The sequence below is a fragment of the Microcebus murinus genome, chromosome 27 (assembly GCF_040939455.1).
Source record: "Microcebus murinus isolate Inina chromosome 27, M.murinus_Inina_mat1.0, whole genome shotgun sequence".
NCBI classification, from domain to species: Eukaryota; Metazoa; Chordata; class Mammalia; order Primates; family Cheirogaleidae; genus Microcebus; species Microcebus murinus.
The window spans coordinates 15,293,115-15,311,736 of record NC_134130.1 but is presented as its reverse complement, the minus strand read 5'-3'; the positions used below and the strand labels follow the sequence as shown (position 1 = coordinate 15,311,736).

Below are 18,622 nucleotides of genomic sequence, written 5' to 3'. Positions count from 1 at the left end.
AACAGTATCAAGAATAATCTTTATTAACACCACAATTAGTAAAAGTTACAGTATTTAAAAAATATCCCAGAATCTACCATGGGGAACAAGCGCTAGGGAATAAGCATAAGAGCAAATAGTGCCCTGATGTGTTGTGTTAAACTTTCCATTTGTTTCATTAAATCCATCTTTTCTCCAAGTAAGGCAAAGGTTATATAGCAGCAAAAGATGACATTTGTCACACGAGTGGTTCATAAAACGGAAGTGGCTATGGTTCGAATCTTGTTCACAGCGTCTTCCACGCATACTACGTAACACTTAGATATCCTGGGTTTGCTCCCTGCAAGGAAACCAGATGACTGTTCCAACTTTACAAGAGAAACAGACACGGAAACCTTGTCCTTGTAACTAGTTCTCATAGATGTGTGACTCATCTATATGCTCCATGGGCTAAAGAGAAACAAATTATGTGTAATTAAAATAGAGAAAAAATAAATTCAGTTCTTTTCAGGTATAAATGTACATTTAAAAATTTCCTAGTAAACAAATAATACTTCTATTAATATAAAGAATCTCCCATATTTCCAAATAATGTTGAACAGACCTTATAACGAATTTTATATTTGATTTCTTTTTTGTAAATATAGTTGTGAAAATTGAGTAATATATTCTTCTTTTTAAAAGTTCTTCCCTTATCACACCCTTGTCTGGACAGCGTGGCCCAGCAAGCACCACCGCCAGGAAGAGCAGGTGGACGTGCCCTCCTCGCTGCTTCCCCTGTCGTTTCCCTTTGGGGTTTTAACATCAAAATATAAACTCTTGTAAGGGCTTAGTCTTCTCACAAAATAAGATAGCTTTATCCTGTAAAAACATTAGTTCTTTGTCAAAGGTTGTGTTCTTCCATCCTCCTCTGTCAGCTGTCAGTACCCTAAAGATCAGTCTTTTCTTCGTGCCGACACCTGCATGCGGCTCGCTGACCGTCCAGGTACGGTTTGCAGCCTAAATGTATGACGCTGTCGAACAGCAGCTCCACCGTTTTCTCACATGCTGCAAAGTAGGAAGACGCCGTCACTGTTGGGCAGCTGCAAAGCGCCACTCCCTTTCCGCCTGTGTGACATGCTGCAGCAGAGCCCAGCGAGCACACAAACTTACCTTACGTGACCATCGCCCCAAACTCTCACGAACCAGTGGCACATACATACGCAGACTTCCAGTTTTCATCTCTTTACCATTTATCTCATATATATATATACATATATATATATATATATTTTTTTTTTTGAGACAGAGTCTCACTCTGTTGCCCCGGCTAGAGCACTGTGGCATCAGCCTAGCTCACAGCAAGCTCAATCTCCTGAGCTCAAACAATCCTCCTGCCTCAGCCTCCCGAGTAGCTGGGACTACAAGCATGCGCCACCATGCCTGGCTAATTTTTTCTATATATTTTTAGTTGGCCGATTAATTTCTTTCTATTTATAGTAGAGACGGGGTCTCACTCTTGTTCAGGCTGGTTTTGAACTCCTGACCTTGAGCAATCCGCCTGCCTCGGCCTCCCACAGTGCTAGGATTACAGGCGTGAGCCACCGTGACTGGCCTCTCACATTTTGTTTGTACTCAACTGTTCAACTCAATTGTTTATTCTAGACAAATAGTCTTTATCAATAGTACTGATTAACTAATCAGTGTTAACTTTCCTTTTACCTGAAAAATATAATCAGTGACAGATGCTCAATCACACCCTTACATTTGCATTTTGAGGAAAGTTGTTTTAGGGCAAAAAAAAATAAAGTTTAAAAATAGAAACCTCAGGGCCAGGCGAGGTAGCTCATGCCTGTAATCCTAGCACTCTGGGAGGCCAAGGCAGGCAGATGGTTTGAGCTCAGGAGTTTGAGACCAGCCTTAGCAAGAGTGAGACCCCGTCTCTACTAAAAATAGAAAGTAGCTGGACAACAAAAATATGTAGAAAAAAATTAGCCAGGCGTGGTGGTGCATACCTATAGTCCCAGCTACTCGGGAGGCTGAGGCAGAAGGATTGCTTGAGCCCAGGCGTTTGAGGTTGCTGTGAGCTAGGCTGATGCCACGGCATTCTAGCTCGGTTGACAGAGTAAGACTCTGTCTCAAAAAAAAAAATGAAAGAAAAAGATGCCTCGGAACATTTCATTATTGCCAACAGCTTCTAAGAACTGATCACACATCATTTAAGATGCTTAACATAAATGGAACCCAGTCTCTTTCTTTGACCAATATCCAAATTTGGCTTGGAAATGGGGCAGCACAGGAATCAAAAGCGTTTTTACCCTGGTAGGATTTAAAATTTTAAGACCATAAGAAAGGTAATTGATTTACTTTTCATATTCTAAGAAACCTGAAATACCTAGGTGAGATTATCTTAACATGTTATATACTTACAGAGATATAGCACAAAGTGGCTTTTAGTTGTCCAGTTATTTTCAGTTTCAAATACTCATATTAAGAAAGTTTTCATTACAAAATCTTAACATTTTCAAAGTTCTCCAAAAGACTGTGCCAGGAAGGAAAACCAGCCACAGAGGTGCAGCGGCTGTCACTGTTGAATGGGAGACTGCAAGGAAACTGGTTTCGTGTGCTCCTTAGGTCAGAAAACAGGACAGACATCCAGCCACGTGCCAGGTGTACAGCTCTTAATAGTCTACCTTAGCCAACAGCCGCAAAGGGTGCAGAGCTATGAAGTCAAGCTTCACCTGCAGCAGAGATTTCTTCCCCGACAGTTACAGTTAGGGAATTAGAATCACATCTATAACCTGAGACTATCTGGAGAATACTGTAGTAGACACAGGTTTTAGGCATAGATAATCTCAAGGCTAACTTAAGGCAAGTTACTTCTTTCTGAACCTCGGTTTCCTTCCTTAAACAATGAGGGTAACACTACCTACCTCTCTGGGGTTTTTGTGAGCATTAGATGAAAACATGATAAAGTATCTAGCACAGTATCTTTTTTTTTTTTTTTTTTTTTTTTTTTTTTGAGACAGAGTCTCGCTTTGTTGCCCAGGCTAGAGTGAGTGCCGTGGCGTCAGCCTGGCTCACAGCAACCTCAATCTCTGGGGCTCAGCGATCCTACTGCCTCAGCCTCCCGAGTAGCTGGGACTACAGGCATGCGCCACCATGCCCGGCTAATTTTTTTTTTGTATATATATTTTTAGTTGGTCAATTAATTTATTTCTATTTTTGGTAGAGACGGGGTCTCGCTCAGGCTGGTTTCGAACTCCTGACCTTGAGCAATCCTCCCGCCTCGGCCTCCCAAAGTGCTAGGATTACAGGCGTGAGCCACCACGCCCGGCTAGCACAGTATCTTAAGTGCATAAAAAAATCATCAGTTTCCTTCCTTTCTCTTTCCCACTCCCTCCCTTTTCTGATTTTGGTGTATGGCACGTTCTTTGCCTTGACAGCAGAGAAATCTTATAACTACTAGTATTTAAATAATGATTTGTAATTCCACAAATATTTCATTTCACCCTTATGACAAGTCTGTAAGGGGAGTATTATCCTCTCCAATTAAAAAATGAGGACACCAACAGGCCTTTTTTCTTTGCTGATTTTGCTTTGTACCCCTTCACATAATAAATTATAGCAATGAGCACAACTATATGATGAGTCCTTTGAGTTCTCCTAGTGAATTGCTGAGCCTGGGCATGGTTTGGGGGACTTTCTCAACAGATACATAGGAAGAGACAGAGTTAAAACAAATTTTCTAGAACTTCCTACTGCAAATCCAGCGTGCTATACATATTTTTCTTTTTTTGGAGACAAGGTTTTGCTCTGTTGCCTGTGGCTATAGTGCAGTGGGCACCATCCTAGCTCACTGCAACCTCAAACTCCCGGCTCAAGTGATCCTCCTGCCTCAGCCTCCCGAGTAGCTGGGACTATAGGCACATGCCACGCCCAGCTAATTTTGCTATTTTTTATAGAGATGGGGTCTTGCTTGTGCTCAGGTTAGTCTCAAACTCCTGGCTTCAAGCAATCCTTGCCTCAGCCTCCCAAAGTGCTAGGATTACAGGTGTGAGCCACCACACCTGGCTGTGGTATACTCTTAAATTCACCGGTGTTACGGTTTGAATGTTTGCATTCTTCCAAAATTCATATGTTGAAATTCTAACTTCCAAGGTGATGAAATTAGGAAGTGTGGACTTTGGGAGGTGATTAAGGTGATGAGGGTGGCACCTGCCTGAATAGGATTAGTGCCCTTATAAAAGAGGACCCAGAGAGTTGCCTAGTCCCTTTGGCCATGTGGAGACACAGCTAGAAGGTGCTATTTATGAACCAGGAGGTGGGTGCTCATCAGACAACTAATCTACTGGTGCCTTGATTTTGTTCTTCTCGGCCTCCAGAATGGTAAGGATGAATTTCGGTTGTTTGTAAGCCACCCTGTCCGCGGTAGCTTGTTCTAACAGGCCAAATGCACTAAGACAGCTGGATTCAGAGTTTCAGACTTTAGGCTCTGGATGATTAGAGATGTACTTCAGGGCACAAAGTGGATGAATTCTTCTCTGCCTCATTCTCCTCCCAAGGTTTCCTAACACTTTTTGCTTCTGTGACTATAAACCATTTTAGATTACAAAACCAACTACTCACCTCAGAAAACTGAAGAGTCTGTGTCACGACAGATAATATATGTGGAAGATTTCTACAGGTGAACCCTACGCTACAATATAAAGCATTCAGTAAGACTTTTAGAGGCGTATACTCATCCCAGCCCACCAGATCATCCTTACCCTGAACGTGCTGAGCTAGTCCCAGCGTTTTCTGCACGTCCCGGCAGATCTTGGACAGGCAATACTGGAACTCCTCATCACAGTCATTCTTGCTTTTGCCACAGGTCTCATAGCACCTGTCATGTTGGTTGCAGCACTTTGTCAGGGAAGGGATACCGATGTTCAGCTGCAAGAAGCATGTGGATGGATTATTGTCAATGAAACGCAAAATTCCTCTGTTGAAATACTGCATTCAAACAGACTTAATAAAAATGACAATGACTGCTGTATAGATAATTCCCAAATCCATTTCTGCCCACAAATGTTTTCCATGTTATAAATCTCCTCATTACGCTTGTCCACACCCACCCATGTTACTTTGTCTCAACCATGCCTCACTTCTCCCTCTTCTGCAATGGGAGAATATGGAGTTATCTCCCAGTAACAACTACAACCTCCAATTGTCCAAAACACAAAAAAATGTAGTTTTAAAAACAGGAAGAGAGGCCGGTCGCGGTGGCTCATGCCTGTGATCCCCCAGCACTCTGGGAGGCCGAGGCGGGCAAATTACTCGAGGTCAGGAGTTAGAAACCAACCTGAGCAAGAGCGAGACCCCGTCTCTACTATAAATAGAAAGAAATTAATTGGCCAACTGATAGATATAGGAAAAATTAGCCGGGCATGGTGGCACATGCCTGTAGTCCCAGCTACTTGGGAGGCTGAGGCAGCAGGATCGCTTGAGCCCAGGAGTTTGAGGTTGCTGTGAGCTAGGCTGACGCCGTGGCACTCACTCTAGCCTGGGCAACAAAGCATGACTCTGTCTCAAAAAAAAAAAAAAAAAAAAAAAAAGCGGGAAAAAAAACCCAAAAAAAACCAGGAAGAGGCCAGGCATGGTAGCTAACGCCTATAATCCTAGCACTTTGGGAGGCCAATGTGGGAAGATTGCTTGAGGCCAGGAGTTTGCAACCTGGGACCGTCATGAGCAATATAGTGAGACCCCCGTCTCTACAAAAAATAGAAAAAAATTTTTTTCTATGGTGCACGCCTGTAGTCCCAGCTACTCAGGAGGCTGAGGCAAGAGGATTGCTTAAGCTTGGGAGTTTGAGGTTACAATGAACTATGATGATACCACTGCACTCTAGCCTGGGCAACAGAGTGAGATCCTGTCTCCAAAAAAAGAAAGAAAGAAAAAAAAAGAAAACAAAAAACAGAAAGATAAGGCTAAGGGCATTAAAAGATTTCTCTAGGGGCTCAGTCAATAAGTATGATTTTAAGATATTCATAGTATTTTGTGCCCCTCTTGCCCCAAATACTTTATGTGAAATGTCACAGAAAATTTTTAAGCTCCTGAAACTCAAATTTTTTTTTTAATCTTCAAGTATTTATCCATTCCCCAAAGATAGCATTACTCTGAATCTATAACTTATCTTTAATTCGTTTAAATATCTTTATACACGAAACCCTTGTGTCTAGGACTCACTCTGACAAACACTTTTCCCATGATGCGTGGCTGGGATCCAGTCTCCCCACAACCACCACTATCCCACTTAGCCTTGCTTCGCCGGAGAAAACATGCTTTATGCATGCATTTCCCCCTCGGTAGTATTCAGTGCTCCAAACTTTTAAACCGTGTTTGCAAGATTAGGAAATATCATTTAAGTGGTATTAACAACTACGAGACTCAAAAATAAAACATTAATTTTACTCCATTTAGTTTTGTTAGGAGTTACTATTAATAAATTTTTAGCATAAAAGAATGTAAATAAACCTAATCACTATTACACCAGGCTAATTATTTGTGAGCCTGAGAATACACTGATAGTCTTATATTATCAAAAGTACTACATGGCCTATCAAATAAAACATCAAATAAAAAATAATATTTACATGAACACCAAACAGTGGAGAGCCACATCCATTCGGCGGGGAGGGTTTATAACCATAACGTGGGAAAGGCTTAGATCCTATAAGATATAAATGGTACCAAAATTAATTTTCAAATATGATAGAAATAAAACACATAATCAAACAGGTCCATGATATGTTAGACTAGCCTTGGAAATACTATTTATTTGGATGCTGACATAAAGAATGTCTTTATTCTGATGATCATTAAGAATGCTAATTTGTCTACCTAATTGTTTTTATTTCTCCTGTGGTGAAGAATGTGGAATATATACAAATGTGCACATATATACATATACACATATATGGCAGTTCATAAAATGTAATTATTATTTTTTAATGTAATTATTTTTAAGCCTATGGCATACAAAACATACAAAAGCTTATCCTGGGCTTCTAGAGATTTCCATATGTATGAAAGATAAATTGACCCCGTTTTCTTGTATATTCTAACACATACTTTTTTAGGTTAAAAGCTATAGAGTAAGAACTGTGTTTTTCTAATCTTCAGCAAACACTCCATTGCACACAAAACTCAATAACCATTAACTAACGAATTTACTCAGCTAGAACCTAAGGCTAAGGAAGACCAGGTCATCTGGTGATCAAATAATCTTAATGCCATTACAATACCACAGGTTTTGCTCCCCCAACTCTAGTCGATCACTTCACAAAGGCACTACACCCTTGCCAGCTAAGGAAAAGGTCAGAGGGTGCCGCTGACCACAGGCCTCCAGCTACACCGACACTGCCTAGCAGCACCAATGCTTCCGCAACTAGAAAAAAGATGATGTTATCAGAGCAGTGTTAACTTTTGGAGGGTATTGCAGAAATACCTCACCTAATTTAATACAAACATACCCTGGAGATAACACGGGTTCAGTTCCAGACCATTGCAATAAAGAGAGTATCGCAATAAAGCGAGTCACAAATTTTTTGGCTTCTCAGTGCATATACTGTAATCTATTACGGGTGCAACAACATTATGTCCAAAAACACAATGTACATACTTAAGAGCACTTTATTGCTAAAAAAATGGTGACACAGAGACACAAAGTGAGCACGTGCTGTTGGGAAAACGGTACGAACAGACCTGGCTCCATCAAAGGTTGCTACAAACCTTCAATTTGTTTTTTTAAAAAGTGTATTTTAAGTGCTTTAAGGCAAAATGCATTAAAACGAGGTATGCCTATATAGAAATTATTTTACTTCAACATAATGACAGTTACCTACTGTCACTTTGAATGTTTCCCACAATCCTCCTACATCAAGAAATAACTCATTCCACTGTGGAATGGTATCAATTGTTAAGACATTCTTTCTTCTGCCTTCTGGTAAATTTCACCTGTAAGCAATCCTCTGGTCCTTGGGGAAAACATAAAAATAAGCCAACCCTATTTTACACGATAATACTTACATATGTTAGGGGCCACAATTTATCTTTACTTCTAAAATGAAATATCCCATTATTTCAGCCATAAGACATGGCATAGTTTCCAAATACCATGCCACAGCTGGATACACAGGAGAGACACAAAGTATTCCACCAAATTTCATTCAACTAACATTATTGCTAGGAGACTTAAATAAATATAAGGTTACCCTCCAGGCCAGGCGCGGTAGCTCATGCCTGTAACCCTAGCACTCTGGGAGGCCGAGGTGGGCGGATTGCTCGAGGCCAGGAGTTCGAAACCAGCCTGAGCAAGAGCGAGACCCCGTCTCTACTATAAATAGAAAGAAATTAATTGGCCAACTAATATATATAGAAAAGATTAACCGGGCATGGTGGCGCATGCCTGTAGTCCCAGCTACTCGGGAGGCTGAGGCAGGAGGATTGCTTGAGCCCAGGAGTCTGAGGTTTCTGTGAGCTAGGCTGACGCCACGGCACTCACTCTAGCCTGGGAAACAAAGCAAGACTCTGTCTCAAAAAAAAAAAAAAAGTTACCCTCCAGAAGTAAAGCAAAGGGGTGGTGGGAAGCAACTCTTACAGTAATCAGCCATCAAAATAAGTAACTCAAAGTAACACTTGAAAAATGGTTTGAGTTGCAAAGAAGTACCATGCTCAACTGAGGTGACCAAGTATAACCTAAGAGAGGATAACCTCGTGAAAATATAAAGTTATAGCCTCCTCCACTGATTCTGAAGGAACAATGTGCACCAAAGGGATGGTTAAGAGGAGTCTAGAAAAGAGGAGACCAATGACAGAACCTGGTCTTGTTTCTCCTGCACTGTCCAAGATGAGGGGCCGTTTCTGGGCCCTGGGAGACAAAGGTACGTGCCTCAGGCTATCACAGATGAGTTCTGTCATCCTTCAACTCTTACCTCCTGCTTTTAGTCCCTCATTCCTAAGAACACAGCTTATGATCTGGCTTCCTATTAATATTTACAAGGGCCTACAGAGGAAGGATATACTAACCTGTTGGATGGCTAATGGACACCTCAAACTTAAGATGTCCCTCCTGACATTTATCCCCAAGCTGCTCCACCCACAGTTCCCTCTTCTCAGTAACTCCATCCTTCCAGATGCTCAGTGAAAAATATGTTAATCATTCTTGTCCCTGATGTTCTTACCCCTCACATTCAATGCAACAGCAGATGCTGTTGATTCTACCTTCAAAACACTCAGAATCTAACCACTTCTTACCACCTCCACTACCACCTCCCTGCTCCAAGCCACCACGGATTACTGCTGTAAACTCCCAGCTACTCCCTGCTTTGCTTCCCCCACCCCATACCCCCAGCATAGTTCAATCCCAACACTGAACCTAAGTGATCTTATTAAAATATATATTAGATCAAGTCTTTCTTCTGCTCAAAACCCCTCCAATGTCTTCTCATCTTATAAAGAATAAAATCCAAAGTCCGTAAAGCCTGTATAATCTGGTCTTTCCATGATTTCGCTAACCCCATCTCCTTGCTGTTCTCTCCCTTTCTTCCTCACTTCATTCCATCATATCTGACCTCTTTGCTGTTCCACAGACACTCCAGGTCTGCTCCTGTCTTGGGGCCTTTGAACCTGCTGTTCCTCTACTTAGATGCTCTTTCTCCAGAGATCTACACAGTTTCTCTCTCACTGCTATGGTCTGAATGTTTGTGTTACCCCAAAACTCACAGGTTGAAAACTAATCAGAAATATGGTGCTAATAGGAGGTGGGACCATAGGGAAGTGATTAGGTAAAAGGGGAGAGCCCTCAGGGTCTGAATTCGTCTCTTTACAAAAGAGGCCAGAGAAAGCTGTCCTGCCCCTTTCACCATGTGAGGAAACAGCTAGAAGTACCCTCACTGAACCAGGAAGTAGGCCCTCGCCAGACAGTGAATCTGCCGGCTTCTTGACCTTGGACTTCCCAGCCTCTAGAGCTATGACAAATAAATTTCTGTTGCTTATGAGCCACCTAGTTTATGGCATTTTGTTAGAGCAGCCCAAATAGACTAAGACATTCACCACTTCAGAACCATACCACTTGTAACACATAAGACATTCTAACATACTATATCACTAATCTACTTATTGTATTATCTGTCTCCTTATCCTAAAATATAAACTCCTTGAGAGCAGGAATTTTTGTCTGTTTTGTATTCCCAATGCCTAGAACAGTGTGTGGTATATGGTTAGGTTTGTGATAAATATTTATTGATGAATGAATAGATGAATGAATAATGAAGAGAAGAGTTGGAAAGCCAATCCTCATGACAGTTATAATACTCATTATAAATTAATAAACTGGTACTGCTGTTTACGCTTCAGTCTTTTAAGTTTCATGAGCATTCATCAGCCTCCAAATACTGACCACTTTTAGTTTGTCACATCTTTTTAAAATGCGGCATCCCAAACTGAAATCATTAAGTATCATGGGCCTTTTTACCTTTTGAGCTGGATAAAGTACTCATACTAACACAGCCTAAGATAGTTAGCATATGTTTCAACTGCATCTCAGTGCTAACACACACTGGACACTAGTACAAAATCATCAGCCTTTTTTCTAAAATGAACTTGTTTTTAAGATCGACTGCTAGAGGCTCACCATTTTTGCAATTTAACTTTTGAGCCACAAACAGTAGATTGTAAAATTCTATCTCGTTAGTTTTAGTTCATCATTCAGGACTGTTCAGCAGTTTTTAAATCTAGACCTATTCAATCAGTGTTACCTATTGCTCCCAGATAGTATGAACTTGAGACACAGATATTAATCAGGCCAGAGGTCAGCAACACCCTGCTGCAGATGAGCGCTCTCTGTAAGCAGCCATGAAGTCATTAACTTCATGTCTACCCCCAAAGGGTAGACAGCTCAACCAGCTGTCTGGTTAAACCAAGTTGTATCCAGTCTACACCTCTCATGGAGAGGTCATGAAAGACTACACTTTTTATTTTTATTTTTTTTGAGACAGAGTCTCACTCTGTTGCCCAAGCTAGAGTGCTGTGGCATCAGCCTAGCTCACAGCAACCTCAAACTCCTGGGCTCGAGCAATCCTCTGCCTCAGCCTCCTGAGTAGCTGGGACTGCAGGCATGCGCCACCATGCCCAGTTAATTTTTTCTATATATTTTTTAGTTGGCCAATTAATTTCTTTCTATTTTTAGTAGAGACGGAGTCTGGCTCTTGCTCAGGCTGGTTTCGAACTCCTGACCTTGAGCGATTCTCTTGCCTTGGCCTCCCAGAGTGCTAGGATTACAGGTGTGAGCCACGGCGCCCGGCCTGAAAGACTACACTTTTATCTATGGCTTTCTCTGATCTACTTTATTCTTGGGAAACCCATTCTAATTCCTTAAGCTTCATCATAAAGCTCTCTTATTGTCAGGGATCTTAATAATCAACTATTTAAAAGGTTCAGAAACTTATCTAGAGATACACATTAAGCAACGTCTTGAACTGTTAGTCTGAAAAAAAGTACAATAAATACACCATAGAGTGTTTTAAAAACAAAAATAGTGTATTTGCAATATATATTTTTCAGGTTGACAACTGGTCTTATTGCTTTAAATTTAACAATAAAAACCTAAAAAGATACTGGAGGTAGAAGAAAAACATATTAGTGGTATTATTTGAAAATGTAACATGTTGTATATTCTATTTTTCCAACTTGTTGGAAACCTTGTAATTCCCCCTCCCATCTGCCAGTCTCCAGATTCCTGACACCTGTCCGTTTTCCACAAGTAGCACACCATCACCCTGAAACGACTGATACGGGTCCAGTTTTAAAAGGCACGTGGGTTCTAATAGCCTCAAGTATCTACTTTTTTTTTTAACTAGGAAGATATTCCCCTCAATGTTCATTCAACAGCAGTACTTCTATTTTTCCTTCCCTTTGTATTTTATCTAAATCCATAGACTTGATTTCAAGTTGATAAAAACATTCTTGACATTATGATGTATGATAGTGATGCATGTGTGCACAAATATAAGTATTTTCTCACTTCGTCAGAGATAATCATCTTTGAATGGGAGAATGATCAGAAGCAAATGGAGTTAGGAAAAGCGAAAACACACCCACTATAGGAAAATAAAGAGGAACGAACAGAGCACAAAGTCAACTGGCAAAAGTGAGACTGGAGGCATGAGGATGTAGTTACTGTCTTAAACAGGGCAAATGCTTGCAACTGTCTTAAGGAGAGAGGTTTGTTAAAATCAGCCCAATATCTACTGTACATGAAACACTGGATAATAACACCATGAAAAAAATGCTGGTGAAATTGGCAAAAGGGGAATGTTTGTGTATGTTTGGTTTTTTAGTTTCTTTCCCTTACTCCACGTAAAATAGCGCCCCCTTTCTTTCTAGCATTTATTGACCAAATTAACAGCGTTAGTTTCTCTGAGGACAGGGACTGAGTCCTGCTCACCTAGATGTCCTGCACGCAGTGGGCACCTACCAGATGATAACAAATGGGAAACATGCCATGCTGAAATTAAAATATTCCTTATTCACAGGAAAAAAAAAATGGAAGCTTGGAAGTAACTAGTTTCCTTAAACATAAATTCACCTTTAAATTGAAACAATTATTTCTGAACAAGTTATATATAAAGTTATTTATTAAAGATTAGGTTGAAACATATGCCAAAATTACAAATGTATTAATATTAACTTTTGCTATAAATGGTGTTATAAGGTGCTAGACATTTAAAAAAATGAGCATTTTTAATGATGCCAGTTTTTACAAAGCAAACAAAAACTCAATAATAGAAGAAACAAATCAGACTCAAACTAAAACCCAATGATGTATTGGGGCCACAGTCTTCTAAAGTTTGTAAGCAGATACAGAAAACTAAGAAAAAGATGAAATAAGAAGAATTTTTTTATTTTTTAAAATTTTTCTCTTTCTCTTTTCCTCACCACATCAACAGGAAGGAAGAATTTTTTTAAGAAACCAAATTCACTGTGTACAACTGCATGGAAAGACTATACATTAATTTACTTTTTGACTTATGCAATAACTCCTTGTCTTAATTGTTTTATGTTTTATCATTTGTATGGACAGCTGAAATCTAAAGATTTTCCTGGATTAAGACTTTTCTTTCTATCAATTTGATGTAAATACTTCCAAATCAACCAGGTTTTTTCCACTGGAAGAGTATGACGCAGACGAGAAGCATAAGGGGAAGTCTGCTGGGTCACACAGTGATCTCACCACCATGCTGTGGAGGAAACCTGCATTCCCAACCACGTGAGACTTTAAATCCATGGTCATCAAGCTCCACAGGGTCCTTATGCCACTTTATTTTTCTAGTCCATTCACTTTCCTCAAATCTTCATCCCCATTTCCATCTTCTCTCTCAACTGATGACTTTGATTCCTACTTCACTGAGAAAGCTGAGGCAATCAGAACTTGAACATCCACCCAACTAACCAGAATCTGTGCCCACATCCTCTACCTTTGCTCCTATTCACAGGGATATGCTGTATGCTCTTGGCATGTAAACCTCTCTGTTTACTAGAAACCATCCCTTTCTCTTACCCAAGGATATGACTCCAATAATATGCCTCCCCTCATCACTGTTTTCTACTCTCTACTGAATCCTTCTCAAAAGCATACAAATATGCTATTATTATTCCTAATATCTAAAAACTGTCCTTTCCATGGTCTGCCCCATTTCAGTAAATGGCAACTCCGCCCCCTTCCAACTGTTCAGGCCAAACTTGGAAATCATTTTTAACTCTCTTCACACCCTACTTCCACACAATTGGCAAATCTCTTAGGTTCTTCCTCAAATCCAACCACTCCTCACTACCTCTTATGCCACCGACCTGGACAAAACCACTCCCATCTTTTATCTGGACTCCTGCATGCCTCACTCTGCTTCCATTCTTGCTCCCCCGGCCCGACCCTCTTTATGTAGCACAACAGCCAGAGGGATCCTGTGAAAACATACATCACTGAATGAATAACAACTTATTCTTAATTCTAAAAACATTTATAAACCAATTTTCTTTTCTGTTTTTCAAAGGAAATTGAAAGTTTTCTTTTTTTTTTTTTTTTCTTTTTTCTCATACTAGCTTGGGTGAACTTATGGCGAAAGTTTTCTTTCTTAAATTTTTTCAGCTGTCAGGAAGAAAAAAAAAAATGGAAACCATCAAATTTGTTTCCCTAAATAACTTTACTTAACTCTCAATAAAGCCTTTTTCTCACCCAAGGGAAGACAGCCAAAAATGAAGGGAGTAAGTCTCCATAATGCCCATCCCTTAGGTAAAACAAGGATACCAGAACATAACAAGTCTGTGCCCTTTAATCTGACCAACCTCTCACAACCATTAACTTTTTTTGTTGTTTTTGAGACAGAGTCTCACTCTGTTGCCTGGACTAGAGTGCTGTGGCATCAGCCAAGCTCACAGCAACCTCAAACTCCTAGGATCAAGGGATCCTCTTGCCTCAGCCTCCCCAGTAGCAGAGACTACAGGCATGCATCACCACACCTGGCTAATTTTTCTATTTTTCAATAGAGACGGGGTCTCGCTCTTGCTCAGGCTGGTCTCAAACTCCTGACCTCAAGCAATCCTCCTGTCTCGACCTCCCAGAGTGCTAGGATTATAGATGTAAACCACCATGCCCGGCCAGCTTTTATTTTTTAGAGCGCCACTTATTTCATTCTTACAACTAAAAAAAACATTCCTTAATCACCATGCTCCTCTAGCTTTGGGGTTTTTCTATTTGGTTTTGATTTGGTCACTTGCATTCCAAAAATAGGAAAGGCTGAATCACTGTTCCAGGGAGACTTCTTAAGTAACAATAATTAAAAAAGCAATTTTCGGCTGGGCAAGGTGGCTCACGCCTATAATCCTAGCACTCTGGGAGGCCAAGGTGTGAGGATCGTTCAAGGTCAGGAGTTTGAAACCAGCCTGAGCAAGAGCGAGACACCGTGTCTACTAAAAATAGAAAGCTGGGCAATTAAAAATATATATAGAAAAAATTAGCCGGTCATGGTGGCGCATGCCTGTAGTCCCAGCTACTCGGGAGGCTGAGGCAGGAGGATCGCTTGAGCCCAGGAGTCTGAGGTTGCCGTAAGCTAGGCTGACGCCACGGCATTCACTCTAGCCTGGGCAACAGAGTGAGAACTCAAAAAAAAAAAAAAAAGGCAATTTTCATTGAGTTGGAGTTATCAGCATGGTGACTTGGAACCACATGTCCACTGGACAGAAAGACATGAAAGGATTTTCACTGAAGTATATATCAATTCTTAAATTCTCAAGTTCATTTGTGTTTTTTATGATAGAGACTCAAAAGGACAAATTTTGAGAGCCTTGTAGAAGATAAAAAAAAGATTCAGTGAAAAGAAAGATTAAAATAGTCTTTTAATACATCAGTCCCCAATCTTTTTGGCACCAGAGACCATTTTCATGGAAGATAATTTTTCCACGGACCGGGGAGGGTTGGGGGATGGTTTGGGGAAGATTCAAGCACATTACATTTATTGTACACTTTACGTCTATTATTAAATTGTAATATATAATGAAATATTTATACAACTCACATAGGTTGGAGACTTCTGGTGTAACAGGACTCGTACCCATTCAATTTCAGGGATTTTAAATGTAAATAAACTCTAGAACCCTGGACTCACAATAAATTGACAAAGACTATTCCTTCTAGGTCTTCCCTGTCTCTGTAAATGGCAACTGCATCCTTCCTGTGCCTCAAGCCAAAACCCTGAGGCATCCTTGACTAGTCTTTCTCCACAGGTCCTTTGCACTTGCTGTCCCTCTGCCTAGGCCTTTCCTGAGCAACTATTTAGAGGGGTAAACCGCCTCCAACACAGCTGCTTCCATCTTCCCTGCTCTGCTGTGCTCAAGGCACTGGCAGGTGCCAGACCAACTCCACATGTGCCTTATCTTGCTTGTTTATTAGTTTACTGACAGGCTCTCCCCACAAGAACATAAGCTCCACGGTCAGGGATTTTGTCTGTTTTGTTCAACACTCAATCTCTAATTAGAACATCTGACACGTAGTCTGGACTACAACATTTGTATAACGAATGGGAATGACTAAGTAAAACTATAACATTTACTTTGGGAAAGGCAACGACTGAATCCTTATTCACTTATTCCTCCTAACAAGCTCTATAAGGACAAAAACATCCTTCCGGATGCATAGTGATGGTCACATTTGGGCATAAATTCAGGAAGCAATGAAACCTGTCTCAGCACCTGCCCAGCACGTTTAAGCATACAAGATAACGCTCATTCTTTACCTCTATTAACATAAAACTAGAAATTATTTTGGGAATTATAGGCAGCAGGTGGCATCACAATTTTACACGACACAGGTTCCTATTAAGTTCACCTACACATACAATCAGGTTTTACCATTAGTCATTGGATTCCCTTCTATTTTCAGCTGCCAGCATTTATGAGCCCATGACCTTCACTAATCTTACTGGAAACATGATCTCTCAAGTGCTACCTTAACATTTTTCAATTCCAAACAGAAGCTCAAGTAACTTTTTCTGAACAGTTAAAATATTTAATCATTCAAATAAAGTCAAGTGCTTCAAAAGAACCACCTCTGCCCGAAAAATTGAGTATTAGCATCCACACCGCCACAAGTTCTCAGATGCAAACAAAAATCAAAGTGTAAGAGACATGAAAAGAGTAAATGGACACAATTATATTGATATTAACCAACAAGGAGGACGAAGGGTCACTGATAATTCAAGGAAAGAAAACTGTCAGGTCTTGAGAGACTATTTTCTCGAAGAGTTATCACAACTCTTTCTCAACATTCGAGTACACCGAAAGTCTGTACAAAGGTCGCCGTTTATTTTCTGTAGCTTTGCAGGGGAAAAGAAACCAATACCAATTCTCGGTTTGCTTTGCACTGGCAGCCAACTAATTAACAAGAGCGAAACTACAGAGCTAAACCCAGTCTGTCCCAGTCCGTTCCCGCGATTCCCACGTCAGTAAGTTCTCCGGCAACCTCGCGCAAGCGGGGAGGGTAGTTCGGAAGCACCGACAGCAGCACGGCGGGTACAGGCGGCCGGCCTCTCGCGTCCTAACCACGGCCGTGCGAATTTCCACCAGGCTGCTCCATCCCGCGAGCGGCGAGGCTCCGGCGGTGGGCACCGCCCAGGGCCGCCCGCACCTGTCACCTCGCACCTGGCGACCCCCCGGCGCGCTCACCGTCGCTGCACTTGTACTGGCAGAGCCCGTCCTCGCCTCCCAGGAGGTCCAGGGCGGCGTTCAGGTACGTGTCTATCTTGTGCACGCCGTTGCGGATGGTCTTCAGCGTGGCCCTCCAGTCGGGCGTCTGGGCCTGCTCCTGGCACCCCACGGCGGCGGCCAGCAGCGCCAGCAGGAGCGGGAGCGCGGCCCGCGGGAGCCGGGCCATCCGCGCAGCGCCGGGCCGCGCCGGGCTCCTCGGCTCCCGGGCCCTAGGCAGCTGCGCGGTCCCGGGCTGAGCGGCCGCCGCGGGCTCCACGCCTCCGTCCCGGCCGCGGCGCCCCGCCGCCCTCACAGGCCCGCCTCCCGGCGGCGGAGACGCGCGCCTGGGGCCCGCCCCCGAGGCCCCGCCCACCCGCGCGCCTGCGTACCTGCGGCGGAACGTGCCGCGTCAGAGGCGCGGGGCGGGGCCTCCTCGTCCACGTGGCCGCCCGGACCCGCCTCCCGGCGCTGCTCCCTGGCTCTCGTGAGAACTCCCGCGGGAGCGGCCTTGGAAAATACCCAGGCCCGGACCGGGTCTCTACAGGGCCTGCTTACAGCAGTCCGGGCGGCAGTGGGCCGCGGGTTGTTTAAAGCCCTGCGGGCGGTGGAGCAGTGCAGGGAGAGTGGAGGACAGCCGGCCCCGCCCCCGTAGCCGAGTCTGACCCGCCCGGCCCGGCTCCGCCATCTGGGGGACACGCTTGTCTGCGTGTGGACACCTCCGCGGAGTTAACTCCCTCGCCCGCCGCAGGTGCAGCTGCGTTTCCTGGTGGGAAACGCGATTCTGCTGGAGACCGGGGCCTCACCTGGGCCGTCCCTCCCGTCCCCGCCGGGTCCTCAAGACCCCCCGTGGCCGCAGTTGGGGCCCGGGAACCGGGAGATGCCTGCCCGAGGCCACTGCGTTGCCTGACTTTAACCAGGTTGGGCTAGATGCCAGTTTAGACTTTCCGGAGGAAAAAAAAATAGTTTGACAGTAAAAACCCCAAGTTTCTTTACCTGGTAAGGAAGACTCAGTAGTCTACATTTGAATGTAGTAAAAGAAAAAAAAAAAAAGGCAATCCCTGTTTTTCTACTCAGGATATTTTGTAACTTGGTAGTTGTTTGTATTCCCACTCCCTCTCCCCTGCACTGTGCAGGATCCATAAGTAACGATTGCAGTGCTTTCTACCAGAGCTACAAGTATCTGCTTATCTTAGTATCCCAGCAGTTTCCAAGCATTTTACAGTAAGATCCAGGACAGCGTTGCAGGTGTTGGGAATAGGTCCATCCTTTCTGTAAGAATTACCAATAAATTCTAGGTTTGGCGTTTTGTGTTTGTTACAGAATTCATGAGCTTATAATAAATGTTCAGTGCAGAGTTCATAAAAATTACATCCCTCTTTATTGAGTG

General features: G+C 42.5%; 1 protein-coding gene across 3 annotated transcripts; it reads right to left on the bottom strand.

Annotated features, from left to right (window-relative positions):
• PLA2G12A (phospholipase A2 group XIIA) lies at positions 1-17,602 on the bottom strand. Of its 3 annotated transcripts, XM_075998123.1 has the most exons (5): positions 17,215-17,602; positions 6,594-6,670; positions 4,728-4,893; positions 4,588-4,652; positions 1-1,026 (listed from the first exon to the last, which is right to left on the bottom strand). In XM_075998123.1, the coding sequence occupies exons 1-5, from the start codon at positions 17,420-17,422 to the stop codon at positions 979-981; spliced, it is 564 nt and encodes a 187-aa protein (XP_075854238.1). In that variant the 5' UTR covers positions 17,423-17,602; the 3' UTR covers positions 1-978. The 3 variants fall into 3 exon arrangements, with proteins under 3 accessions (XP_075854238.1, XP_075854239.1, XP_075854237.1); XM_075998124.1 differs by lacking the exon at positions 4,588-4,652 and having other exon boundaries at positions 1-429; positions 17,215-17,600; XM_075998122.1 differs by lacking the exon at positions 4,588-4,652 and having other exon boundaries at positions 17,215-17,596.
• Positions 17,603-18,622: the final 1,020 nt, after the last annotated feature.